Raw genomic sequence first — 11,962 nt, forward strand, 5'->3', positions numbered from 1 at the left:
TTTTTTTTTTTTTTTTGAGACAGGGTCTCGCTCTGCCACCCAGGCTGAAGTGCAGTGGCATAATCATGGCTCGCTGTAGCCTCGATCTTCCTGGCTCAAGCTATTCTCCTGACTCAGCCACCCAAGTAGCTGGGACTAAGGCATGTACCACCATGCCTGGCTAATTTTTGACACATAGGAAGCACTATAAAATGTTAGCTATATTTATTAGATTACTGATCACTTAGCTGTCTACTGCCCAAGCCACTGCCAGTCTCCAGACGGCTAACCCCGCATTCCATCACTGACCTCCTTAGACGTTGGTCTGATTGGCTGGTGTGGAAACCTCATTCTCTTTTTCAGTGTCTGCTCTTTCAAAGGATATTCTCCTGGCCACTCAGTGATGCCCTTTATACTATAGCTACCAGGGCTATAGATGATGTAGTCTCGCACCTGCCTGAAACCAGGGCACTTCTGAATGTCTTTGCTGCTTATACTCGGCTTCTCGGCCAGAATTCTGCATATTCTTCCTCATATAGGCTCCCCCGACAGTTGTTCCACCTTGCCTTCTACTTCCTTTGGGAACCTACATTCTAATGTGCATCTGAATCCAGATGAGATCAGGGTTTAAGTTCTTTCTTTTTTGTTTTGTTGTTTTTTGGTTTTTTGTTTTGTTTTGTTTTTTTGAGACAGTCTCACTGTTGCCCAGGCTGGAGTGCAGTGGTGTGATCACAGCTCACTGCAGCCTTGACCTCCCAGGCTTAAGTGATCCTCTTGCCTCAGCCCCCCAAGTAGCTGGGAGTACAGGTGCATGCCACCATACCCAGCTAATTGTTTTATTTTTTGTGGAGTTGAGGTTTCACTATATTGCTCAGGCTGGTCTCGAATACCTGGGCTCAAGCGACCCTCCTGCCTCATCTTCCCAAGGTGCTAGGATTACAGGCATGAGCCACTGCGCTGACTTAAGTTCTTTCTCATGAGGCTCTTGGGCCACAAGTAAATTGGGGATGTGGCTTGACATCTATTTTAAGGGTTCCTGAGCTACTGTGACTGATAAGTCCCCCAAACATTTGATGAGAGGTGGGAGGCCAGTATCCCCTAAGTACCAGAGGATCCCTGAGGAGGAGTGACATCTCTAGCTCAGCCAGGATACCCTGTTATGTTATTAACATTTATAGCTAACATCAAGTAGCAGTTTCCATTACAACATGATTTTCACATAAGTTATCTCATTTAACTCTGAGGCAGGAATCAGTATCTCATTTTCATTTTTCTAATGAGGAAACAAGATTAGAAACATTGTGTTCACATAGATGGAAAAGGACAGGTCTGTCTTCATGTGTCACTCATACCAAGCTATCTTCTTATCAGAGGAAAAAGTGTCATATTTTATGGTTCAGCAGAGTTTATATCAGTTGTCATAATGGAGGAATTTAGTGTTAGCCGTGTTTGCAGTGAAAGTACTAGGATGGAAAACTTGAATAATTTCATTTAAATTTAGGTCTCCTTGTTACTCTGTAGGTTTGTGTGAACTGTAGACAATTTTGTGTTAATAAAAAGTAATGCGTATATACATACACACCTATATATATTTATCTTGTCCTTTTTTCAGAACCACAATGGACACTGCCAGCCATAGCCTTGTTCTTCTCCAACAACTGAACATGCAGCGAGAATTTGGTTTTCTTTGTGATTGCACAGTTGCAATTGGAGATGTTTACTTCAAAGCCCACAGAGCGGTGCTTGCTGCTTTCTCTAACTATTTCAAGATGATATTTATTCACCAAACAAGGTAAGGATGTGTTTTTGTAAATAAGAATTTTTAATATTGTGATTTAGATAAGCCTTATTATAATATCATTTTGGAAATTCTTTGTTACGGAGTCACCCTAAGAAGTAAAATTATAATTTTTTCTTTTTTTTTTTTTTTTTGGAGACGGAGTCTTGCTCTGTCACCCAGGCTGAAGTGCAATGTCGCAATGTCGGCTCACTGCAACTTCCGCCGCCCAGGTTCAAGCGATTTTCCTGCCTCAGCCTCCTGAGCACCTGGGATTACAGGCATGTGCCACCACGCCTGGCTAATTTTTGTATTTTTAGTAGAGGTAGGGTTTCACCATGTTGGTCAGGCTGATCTCGAACCCCTGACCTCAGGTCATTTGCCTGCCTCAGCCTCCCAAAGTGTTGGGATTATAGGCGTGAGCCACCGTGCCTGGCTAAATTATAATAATTTTTTATACATTAGTAATTAAACTCAGTGGGTAGCCTCCTTAGTGGAAAATAAGAATGAAACTAAGAATAGCTAAAATTGGCCGGTTGCCGTGGCTCACATCTGTAATCCCAGCACTTTGGGAGGCCAGGCGGGCAGATCACAAGGTCAGGAGTTCGAGACCAGGCTGGCCAATATGGTGAAACCCTGTCTCTACTAAAAATACAAAAATTAGCCAGGTGTGGTGGGCGGCTGTAGTCCCAGCTACTCGGGAGGCTAAGGCAGGAGAATCGCTTGTACCTGGGAGGTGGAGGTTGCAGTGAGCCGAGATCGTGCCACTGCATTGCAGCCTGGGTGACAGAGCAAGACTCGGTCTCAAAAAAAAAAAAAATAGCTAAAATTTACTGAAGGCTTATCCCATACCCAAGCACTAAGTATGTGCCCTGTAATGTAAATTCTACTGCTCTCCCTATTTTAGGGAAAGGAAAACTGAGACTGAGTTAAGTAACTTGCCCATGCAAGATTATACAGCCAATAAGTTTGATACAGATTTGTCTGAAGCTATGTCTATGCTTTTAGTCACTAAGCTGTTAATTTTTATTTCATGTAACACTTTTGTTTTATTATTATTATTATTATTTTTTGAGATGAAGTCTTGCTCTGTCACCCAGGCTGGACTGCAGTGGTGCGATCTCGGCACACTGCAACCTCCACCACCCAGGTTCAAGCAATTCTCTTGCCTCAGCCTTCCAAGTAGCTGGGACTATAGGTGTGTACCGCCACGCCTGGCTAATTTTTGTATTTTTTTAGTAAAGATGGGGTTTCACTATGTTGGCCAGGCTGAACTCGAACTCTTGACATCAGGTGATCTGCCCGCATTGGCCTTCCAAATTGCTGGGATTACAGGCGTGAGCCACCGCACCCAGGCTCATATAACACTTTCATAGCAAAGTTTCAGTATCATAATTCTACCTGCCATATGGTCTGTATTACAGTTTAAGGGTCACTTGTTTCAAATATTTTTTCAAAATTACTTTGCTTTTTCAAATTTGGGTTACTCCAGCATATTAGGTATGTAGGGAGGGGGAAGGAAAGTGGTATTCAGATTCTAACCTTTTGGTAGAGTACTTTTATTCCATCCTAGGTTGAAAGTGACAGAACACTCTTATGTTTTTTTTAAAGAACCTTACTTGAAGTAGGAGTTCAGCCTCAATTATACATTGTAATTGTTTTTGTTTTTGTTTTTTTTGAAGACAGAGTTTCGCTCTTGTTGCCCAGGCTGGAGTGCAATGGTGCAATCTCGGCTCACTGTAACCTCTGCCTCCTGGGTTCAAGTGATTCTCCTGCCTCAGCCTCCTGAGTTAACTGGGATTACAGGCATGTGCCACCACGCCCTGATAATTTTGTGGTTTTAGTAGAGACGGGGTTTCTCCGTGTTGGTCAGGCTGGTCTAGAACTCCCAACCTCAGGTGATCCACCCGCCTCGGCCTCCCAAAGTGCTGGGATTATAGACGTGAGTCACCATGCCCGGCCTTAATTGTTAATTCATTCAAATATTTATTGAATAAGTATTCAATATGTCAGGCTCTGTGCTATACCTCAGTGTATTAATCCGTTCTCACGCTGCTATAAGGACGTACCTGAAACTGGGGTTTTTTTTCTTCTTTTTTTTTTGATACAGAGTCTCACTCTGTCCCCCAGGCTGGAGTGTAATGGTGTGATTTCGGCTCACTACAAGCCCCGACTCCTAGGTTCAGGTGATTCTTGTGAGCCTCCGAATAGCTGGGATTACAGGTGTGTACCACCACACCCAACTAATTTGTGTATTTTTTGTAGAGACAGGGTTTCATCACGTTGCCCAGGCTGGTCTTGAACTACTGACCTCAGGTGATCCACCTGCTTCAGCCTCCCAAAGTGCTGGGATTACAGGCATGAGCCATTGCACCTGGCCCGAGACTAGGTAGTTTAAAAAGGAAAGTGATTTAATTGACTCACAATTCCTCAGGGCTTGATAGGCCTCAGGAAACTTACAATCATGGCAGGAGAGGAAGCAAACACTTCCTTCTTCACATGGTGTCAGGAAGAGGAAGAATGAGAGCCAGGTGAAGGGGGAAGCCACTTATAAAACCATCAGATCTCGTGAGAACTTACTGTCATGAGAATAGCATGGAGGAACCACCCCCATGATTCAGTTACCTCCCATCAGGTCCCTCCCACCACACGTGGGAATTATGGGAATTACGATTGAAGATGAGAGTTGAGTGGGAACACAGTCAAACCATATCACCCAGTAACAGGTAAGTTATAATCTCTGTCTTTGAGCAATTCATAGTCTGATAAGTAATGTGTATAAAGCAAATAGTTGTGCTGTAATTGACCCTTCTATGCCTTCATTTCCTTATCTATAAAATGTTTGAATAGTATACTCACCCCATGAGTACTGAGAAGATTAAATGGATTAATAATATTGAAATGCTTAGAATAAAGTTTTGCACTGTTAGCTACTGTTACTATTAATAATAATGCCTTAAGTCTGTCATAGAAGTGTATACAAGATAGAGTAAGGTTTCAGTGGCCCTATTTTGAGAAGGTTGGAACGGGCTTTACAGAGACCCTGGATCTTGAAGAATCAGAAGGAGTTTTTCAGATGTTGTAGTAGGACTCAAGAATGTGCATCATAGGCAGAGGGAAAAAATGGCATGAAAACATATACAGATATATGAACCAGGCCAGCACATTCAGACCACAGAATAGATCGGAATGGTTGAAACATACGGCACAAAGTGGAGAGGAGATTGGAGTGGGAACAAGTAATGGGCAACTTTTTCTGGCAAATGAGGGAGTTTCTTATCTGACCTAAGTGTCAGTGTAGATTACTCTCACTATATTGGAAATGCCACCTTCAGAGCAGTCTCTTGAGAGCTGTGAGTTGGTTCAGCTCTCAATGCACCTGTTATGTGCTTGCTAAACTGAACCCGGGTGATACAAAGGTAGGCCTGCTATGTGGTATCTCTGTATTGAGCAACTAAAAATCATATTATTAGAACCCTGAACTGATATTTTTAAAAGCCCTGCCACAAACCATGTTAGTGGGTGGGTTAGAGCCAAGAGTGGAACCCAGTAGAGGAAGAGGGAAGTCCTAAGGTATCAAGACTAAAGCAATGGATTGCCAGCATACTGCCACCCAGAGCAATCTGATGCACTGACATAAACTTCTGCTGCAGGGAACGTAAGTCCATTCACAGATTTCATTGTTCCTTGATAGCAACATTTCCTTCAGGTTGTCTCTATTCTAATTTTGCAGGGATATGTCTGATTTCTTACATACTTATTTCCATCTATTACTTGAATTCTAGATTCATATGTAAAAATTGAAATTTGAGATTATTTTTAAGCTTTTCAAAATTATACCTGTATTCATTGTGATTTATTTATTTATTTTTCTTTTTAATTATTTGAGACAGGGTCTGGCTCTGTTGCCCAGGCTGGAGTGCAGTGGCACGATCCTAGCTCACTGCAACCTCTGCTTCCTGGACTCAAGTGTTCCTTCCATGTTAGCCTCCCAAGTAGCTTGGACTATAGGTGCATGCCACCACGACTGGCTAATTTTTTTTTGTTTGTTTTGTATTTTTGTAGAGACAGGATTTTGCTGTGTTGCCCAGGTTGATCTTGAACTCCTGAGCTCAAGTGATCCACCTGCCTCAGCCTCCCAAAGTGCTGGGATTACAGGCATAAACCACCATGCCTGGCCCCTCATTTGTGATTTAAAGAACACATATGAATATATTTGGGAAGCCAAAATAAGATTAGCATTTAGATTTTAAATATTATCAATTTCAATAGATTCCTTTTTTTTTTTTGAGACAGAGTCTCGTTCTGTTGCCCAGGCTGAAGTGCGGTGATGTGATCTCAGCTCACTGCAGCCTCCACCTCCCAGGTTCAAGCAATTTTCCTGCTTCAGCCTCCCTAGTATCTAGGACCACAGTTGTGTGCCGCCACACCCAACTAGTTTTTTGTAATTTTAGTAGAGACGGGGTTTCACCATGTTGGTCAGGCTTGTCTTTAACTCAGATGATCCGCCTGCCTTGGCCTCCCAAAGTGCTGGAATTACAGGCATGAGCCACCGCACCTGGCCAATTTCAATAGATTATTTCAACAGTTCTAAGATATTTTTGTTGTGGCTATAAACATGTAAAATTTGCCATTTTAACCATTTTTAATTATACAATGCAGTGGTGATAATCACATTCACAATGTTGTACAACCATTATTACGGTCTATTTCCAAAACTTTTTTATCACCGCAAACAGAAACTTTGTACCCGTTAAGCAGTAATGCCCCATGTCACCCTCTCAACCCCTGGAAACCGCTAATTTACTTTCTATCTCTATGGCTTTGCCTATTCTAGATATTTTATACAATACTCGTCCTTTTGTGTCTGTCTTATTTTACTTAGCATGATATTTTCGGGGTTGTCCACGTTGTAGCAGGTATCAGAACTTCCTTCTTTTTTGGTTGAATAATATTCCATTGTATGTGTAGGCCATCTTGTGTTTATCCACTCATCTTTTGGTGGACACTCAGCTTCTTTCTACCTTTTGGCTACTGTAGTAATGTTGTAGTGAACATTGGCATACAGGTATCTGTTTTGAGTCCCTGTTTTTAGTTCTTTTGATTGTTTACTCGATAGACTGTTAAATTCCTTAAGAGCAGGGTACCTATTTTATTCATCAGTTTTCTACCCCTGGCATCTAGTATAGTGCATATCACTTAGGAGTCATTCGATTAACGTTGAACTAATCAGAATGTGTCTGTGTTTCCTAACTTTAGGCAGCAGATTGAATACAGGAAGACTTTTTGGTAGGCATAAAGTTGGTATAAAATGAAAGTTTAAGCCTGTGTTGCCATGTTTTATAAGGCAGATTGCTAAGTTTGAACTTCTTAGGAAGAAATTACTTTAGTCTCAGACTATGCTGTTAGCTGAAAGGTGAACTAGGTTGTGTTTCATTTCTTGTGGGTCTGTTTTTGTTTTTAACAGTGAATGCATAAAAATACAGCCAACTGACATCCAACCTGACATATTCAGCTATTTGTTGCATATTATGTACACGGGGAAAGGGCCAAAGCAGATTGTGGATCATAGTCGTTTGGAGGAAGGGATTCGATTTCTTCACGCCGACTACCTTTCTCACATTGCAACTGAAATGAATCAAGTGTTCTCACCAGAGACTGTGCAGTCCTCAAATTTATATGGCATTCAGATCTCAACAACCCAAAAAACAGTTGTGAAACAAGGACTGGAGGTCAAAGAAACTCCTTCTAGCAACAGTGGAAACAGAGCTGCTGTCCAGGGTGACCACCCCCAGTTACAGCTGTCTCTTGCTATTGGTCTGGATGATGGCACTGCAGACCAGCAGAGGGCCCATCCTGTCACCCAGGCCCTGGAGGAGCACCAGAAGCCCCCAGTTTCCATCAAGCAGGAGAGATGTGACCCAGAATCTGTGATCTCCCAGAGCCACCCCTCACCCTCATCAGAGGTGACAGGCCCCACTTCTACTGAAAACAGTATTAAAATACACTTATGCCATTACTGTGGGGAACGTTTTGATTCCCGTAGTAACCTAAGGCAACATCTCCATACACATGTGTCTGGATCCCTGCCATTCGGTGTCCCTGCTTCCATTCTGGAAAGCAGTGACCTTGGTGAAGTGCATCCCCTTAATGAAAACAGCGAGGCCCTTGAATGCCATAGGCTCAGCTCCTTCATTGTTAAGGAGAATGAACAGCAGCCAGACCACACCAACCGGGATACCACAGAGCCTTTGCAGATCAGTCAAGTATCTTTGATCTCCAAAGACGCAGAGCCAGTAGAATTAAACTGTAATTTTCTTTTCAAGGAAAAGAAAATGAGCTGTACCATCTGTGGTCATAAATTCCCTCGAAAGAGCCAATTGTTGGAACACATGTATACACACAAAGGTAAATCTTACAGATACAACCGATGCCAAAGGTTTGGTAATGCATTGGCCCAGAGATTTCAGCCATACTGTGACAACTGGTCTGATGTCTCCCTGAAAAGTTCTCGCTTGTCACAAGAACACTTAGACTTGCCTTGTGCCTTAGAGTCAGAGCTTACACAAGAAAATGTGGATGCTATCCTAGTTGAGTAGCAGCTTCTCTTTCAGAATTTTTATACCAATTCTGAAAAAGAAAATTCGCATAGCATTTTTTATTCATTAATTATTTTCCTCCTCGTTTCGTTGACTTTTTTTCTTCACAGCTTATCCATGGTTTTAAGGTTGTATATATTAGATCTTCTCATAAGACATATTAATATGTGTCTGTTAAAATGTAACATTCAGTTACTACTGTGAACTTTTCACAAATGAAATTACAATTTAGAAATCAGAAACCAATGTAGAAATATGGAAACTTTAAATAGTTATTTATAGAATTTCTAAGTTTTTCCAGTTACAGAATCAGTAAAATCAAATTGAATATAAAGTAAATGAAATCTGTTTTAAAGCATATTCTAAACTATCACTTCTGCCTACATTTCACGTGAATTCACTCCTACAAGGATTATTTTTAAATATTTTCTTCCATATAGGAAATTAATGCTTATTTTAATGCATAACTATATGTTATACATATGTTATAATGTATAAAAATTTATTTTAAGATATACCACATCGGCCGGGCGCGGTGGCTCAAGCCTGTAATCCCAGCACTTTGGGAGGCCGAGAGGGCGGATCACGAGGTCAGGAGATCGAGACCATCCTGGCTAACACGGTGAAACCCCGTCTCTACTAAAAAATACAAAAAACTAGCCGGGCGAGGTGGCGGGCGCCTGTAGTCCCAGCTACTTGGGAGGCTGAGGCAGGAGAATGGCGTAAACCCAGGAGGCGGAGGTTGCAGTGAGCTGAGATCCGGCCACTGCACTCCAGCCTGGGCGACAGAGCGAGACTCCGTCTCAAAAAAAAAAAAAAAAAAAAAAAAAAGATATACCACATCATGAGTAATTTTATTTTTTAACAACTAGCTCCACAACATCTTACCTACATGGCTTCTCTTTACTTTTTAATATTGAGTATACCTCATTTTTTTTTTGTTTTGAGACAGAGTCTCCCTCTGTCACCTAGGCTGGAATGCAGTGGCGTGATCTCGGCTCACTGCAAGCTCCGCCTCCGGGTGCACACCATTCTGCCTCAGCCTCCTGAGTAGCTGGGACTACAGGCGCCCACCACCATGCCCAGCTAACTTTTTTGTATTTTTTTAATAGAGACGGGGTTTCACCGTGTTAGCCAGGATGGTCTTGATCTCTTGACCTCGTGATCCACCCGCCTTGGCCTCCCAAAGTGCTGGGATTACAGACATGGTATACCTCATTTTTAATAAAAAACAGTTAAAAGAAAGGGAGAAGAGTCAGAGAGAAATTTAAAAATCTTTAAGAAACAGTAAGATATACACACATAGATAAATAAGCATGCAGAGACAGAGACTGAGCTAGAACTACATTGACTAAAAACCCCAGGGTTGTTACCTTGGTGTATAGTGTTTTCTTAGACAGCTTAAAAAGCAATTTGAGATTTTTATGACCAGAGGTTTACATGAGTTGAAAGAGAAAGATGATAAAATATAAATCATCTTTCTACCCTCAATGTCAGAGGATTTTGGGGCTTCCTGGGTTGATATTAATTTTCTAAAACCACTTGAAAAGTAATTTTCAGTGGCACAGTTTTACTTTTTTCCTGATCCATAAAGCCAGCAAAGTAGATACGTTCAGTGTTCTATAACTGCATTTAAAATCCATGATGTTAGCTTTCCCTCTATAAATCTACTTAACTCTCTTTTATAATGGTGACACTTACAAAGCTAAAACCCCAGGAGAGTTAAAGTTGATGGAATAAATTACAGATTCCCCGGCTCTATATACCTGGGAAATAGCTGGTTAAGCTTCACCACAAAGGATAGATCTAAATTGTTTCTGAAATATTTAAATTTCAAACACTGCATAGTCAAGGATAATAAAACAGACATATTTTTTTGCCCTCTTGTTAAATTCTAAGCTTCACAGGCATTTGAGTACATCTAAAAAATTTGGTTTGTGAGCCTTAGAATTTAACCACTTACAAAACTCTTGAGCTCCCTCCACTTCTGAGGATATTTCCTGACACATTCAACAGCATCAGTGTTCAATCAGGAGGGAGCTCAAAGAGTAATCCAGCTAATTCTAAGGACACAAAGGTTTTCTCTAGATAAACAGTTTAGGTAAATTACAAAGTGGTAAGTTTTTCTTGAGGATTGAATGAAGAAAAAACTACTGGATATTGTGTAAGGCAGTTGAGTCTCTGCCTTAGACAAGTGAGTAAAGGCTCCTATGGTCAAGACTGATGTGTGTTGAGAGCAAATCTAACTATTTATAAGATCAATTGTATTGGGAGTAATTAAAACAAATGTATTACTCTTTGGAGTCAGAACTCAGAACTTCATCTAATCTTAAACTTTTTTCTACCAATTCACTTAGGCAACTATTCAAATTTGTACTGCCCTCAAAGATTTCATCTCATTGGAAGAACACAAGTATTAACATTTATTTTTTGTATTTTAGGCTAGTTAGGATATATTTCCTAGCCTTCTTCAATTCAAATTCTATTGTTCTTATTAAGATAATTTTTCTCCTCTGTATTCTTCCCTATTTGCCCACTCATTATTATTATTTTTTATTATTATTATTTTTTAACGAGTTTCGCCCTTGTTGCCCAGGCTGGAGTGCAATGGTACAATCTCAGCTCACTGCAACCTCTGCCACCTGGGTTCAAGCGATTCTCCTGTCTTAGCCTCCCAAGTAGCTGGGATTACAGACATGCACCACTACACCCAGCTAATTTTGTATTTTTAGCAGAGACGGGGTTTCACCATCTTGGTCAGGCTGGTCTGGAACTCCTGACCTCAGGTGATCCACCAGCCTCAGCCTCCCAAAGTGCTGGGATTACAGGTGTGAGCCACCGTGCCCAGCCCACTCATTATTCTTTGACGCAGGAAATCCTTGTATATAGCTAAAGGGTGGAGGTAGAGTTGTATATGGATGATGGGATAAGACAGCAAGCACATCAGGGCAGAGTATGGAGAAATGGTAAGAGTTTGTTAGCAGCTGATTGGCCGTGATAGACAACACTGATTTAAAGCAGAAATATATCTGTTTGTTGAGAGTTAAGAAAATAGTGGTTTAACTGTATTTCTATTTATTTATTTATTTATTTTTTTGAGACGGAGTCGCGATCTGTTGCCCAGGCTGGAGTGCAGTGGCCAGATCTCAGCTCACTGCAAGCTCCGCCTCCCGGGTTTACGCCATTCTCCTGCCTCAGCCTCCTGAGTAGCTGGGACTACAGGCGCCCGCCACCTCGCCCGGCTAGTTTTTTGTATTTTTTTAGTAGAGACGGGGTTTCACCGTGTTAGCCAGGATGGTCTCGATCTCCTGACCTCGTGATCCACCCGCCTCAGCCTCCCAAAGTGCTGGGATTACAGGCTTGAGCCACCGCGCCCGGCCTGTATTTCTATTCATATAGTTCCTTTTAATATTAGGAATTCAAAGCAAATGCTCTTTCCTTGTTCCTTATAACATTCATTCTGTTTAGGAAGTGGGAAAATATCAACTTCATTTTATAGAAAAAAAGTCCCAAAAGCTGAATTCCAGAGATGCAGTAAATAGTGGTGTAGGACTGACCCCCAGTTTTTGTTGTTGTTGTTGTTTTCATTTATGCTGCAGGTTTTTTT

The 11,962-nt window shown here is 41.4% G+C and overlaps 1 protein-coding gene across 8 annotated transcripts in view; it reads left to right on the forward strand.

Moving 5' to 3' along the window:
• Positions 1 to 8,875, forward strand: part of ZBTB25 (zinc finger and BTB domain containing 25) — a 63,659-nt gene extending 54,784 nt beyond the window's left edge. For all 8 annotated transcript variants that reach the window (XM_017892411.1, XM_017892410.1, XM_017892412.1 and 5 more), the window contains 2 exons: positions 1,592 to 1,771; positions 7,224 to 8,875. In XM_017892411.1, the coding sequence (XP_017747900.1) occupies positions 1,599 to 1,771; positions 7,224 to 8,355 (1,305 nt within the window). In that variant the 5' untranslated portion in view covers positions 1,592 to 1,598 and the 3' untranslated portion in view covers positions 8,356 to 8,875. The remainder of the gene's footprint in view (positions 1 to 1,591; positions 1,772 to 7,223) is intronic.
• The last annotated feature ends 3,087 nt before the right edge of the window (positions 8,876 to 11,962 follow it).

The sequence above is a fragment of the Rhinopithecus bieti genome, unplaced genomic scaffold (assembly GCF_001698545.2).
Source record: "Rhinopithecus bieti isolate Rb0 unplaced genomic scaffold, ASM169854v2 scaffold_20892, whole genome shotgun sequence".
NCBI classification, from domain to species: Eukaryota; Metazoa; Chordata; class Mammalia; order Primates; family Cercopithecidae; genus Rhinopithecus; species Rhinopithecus bieti.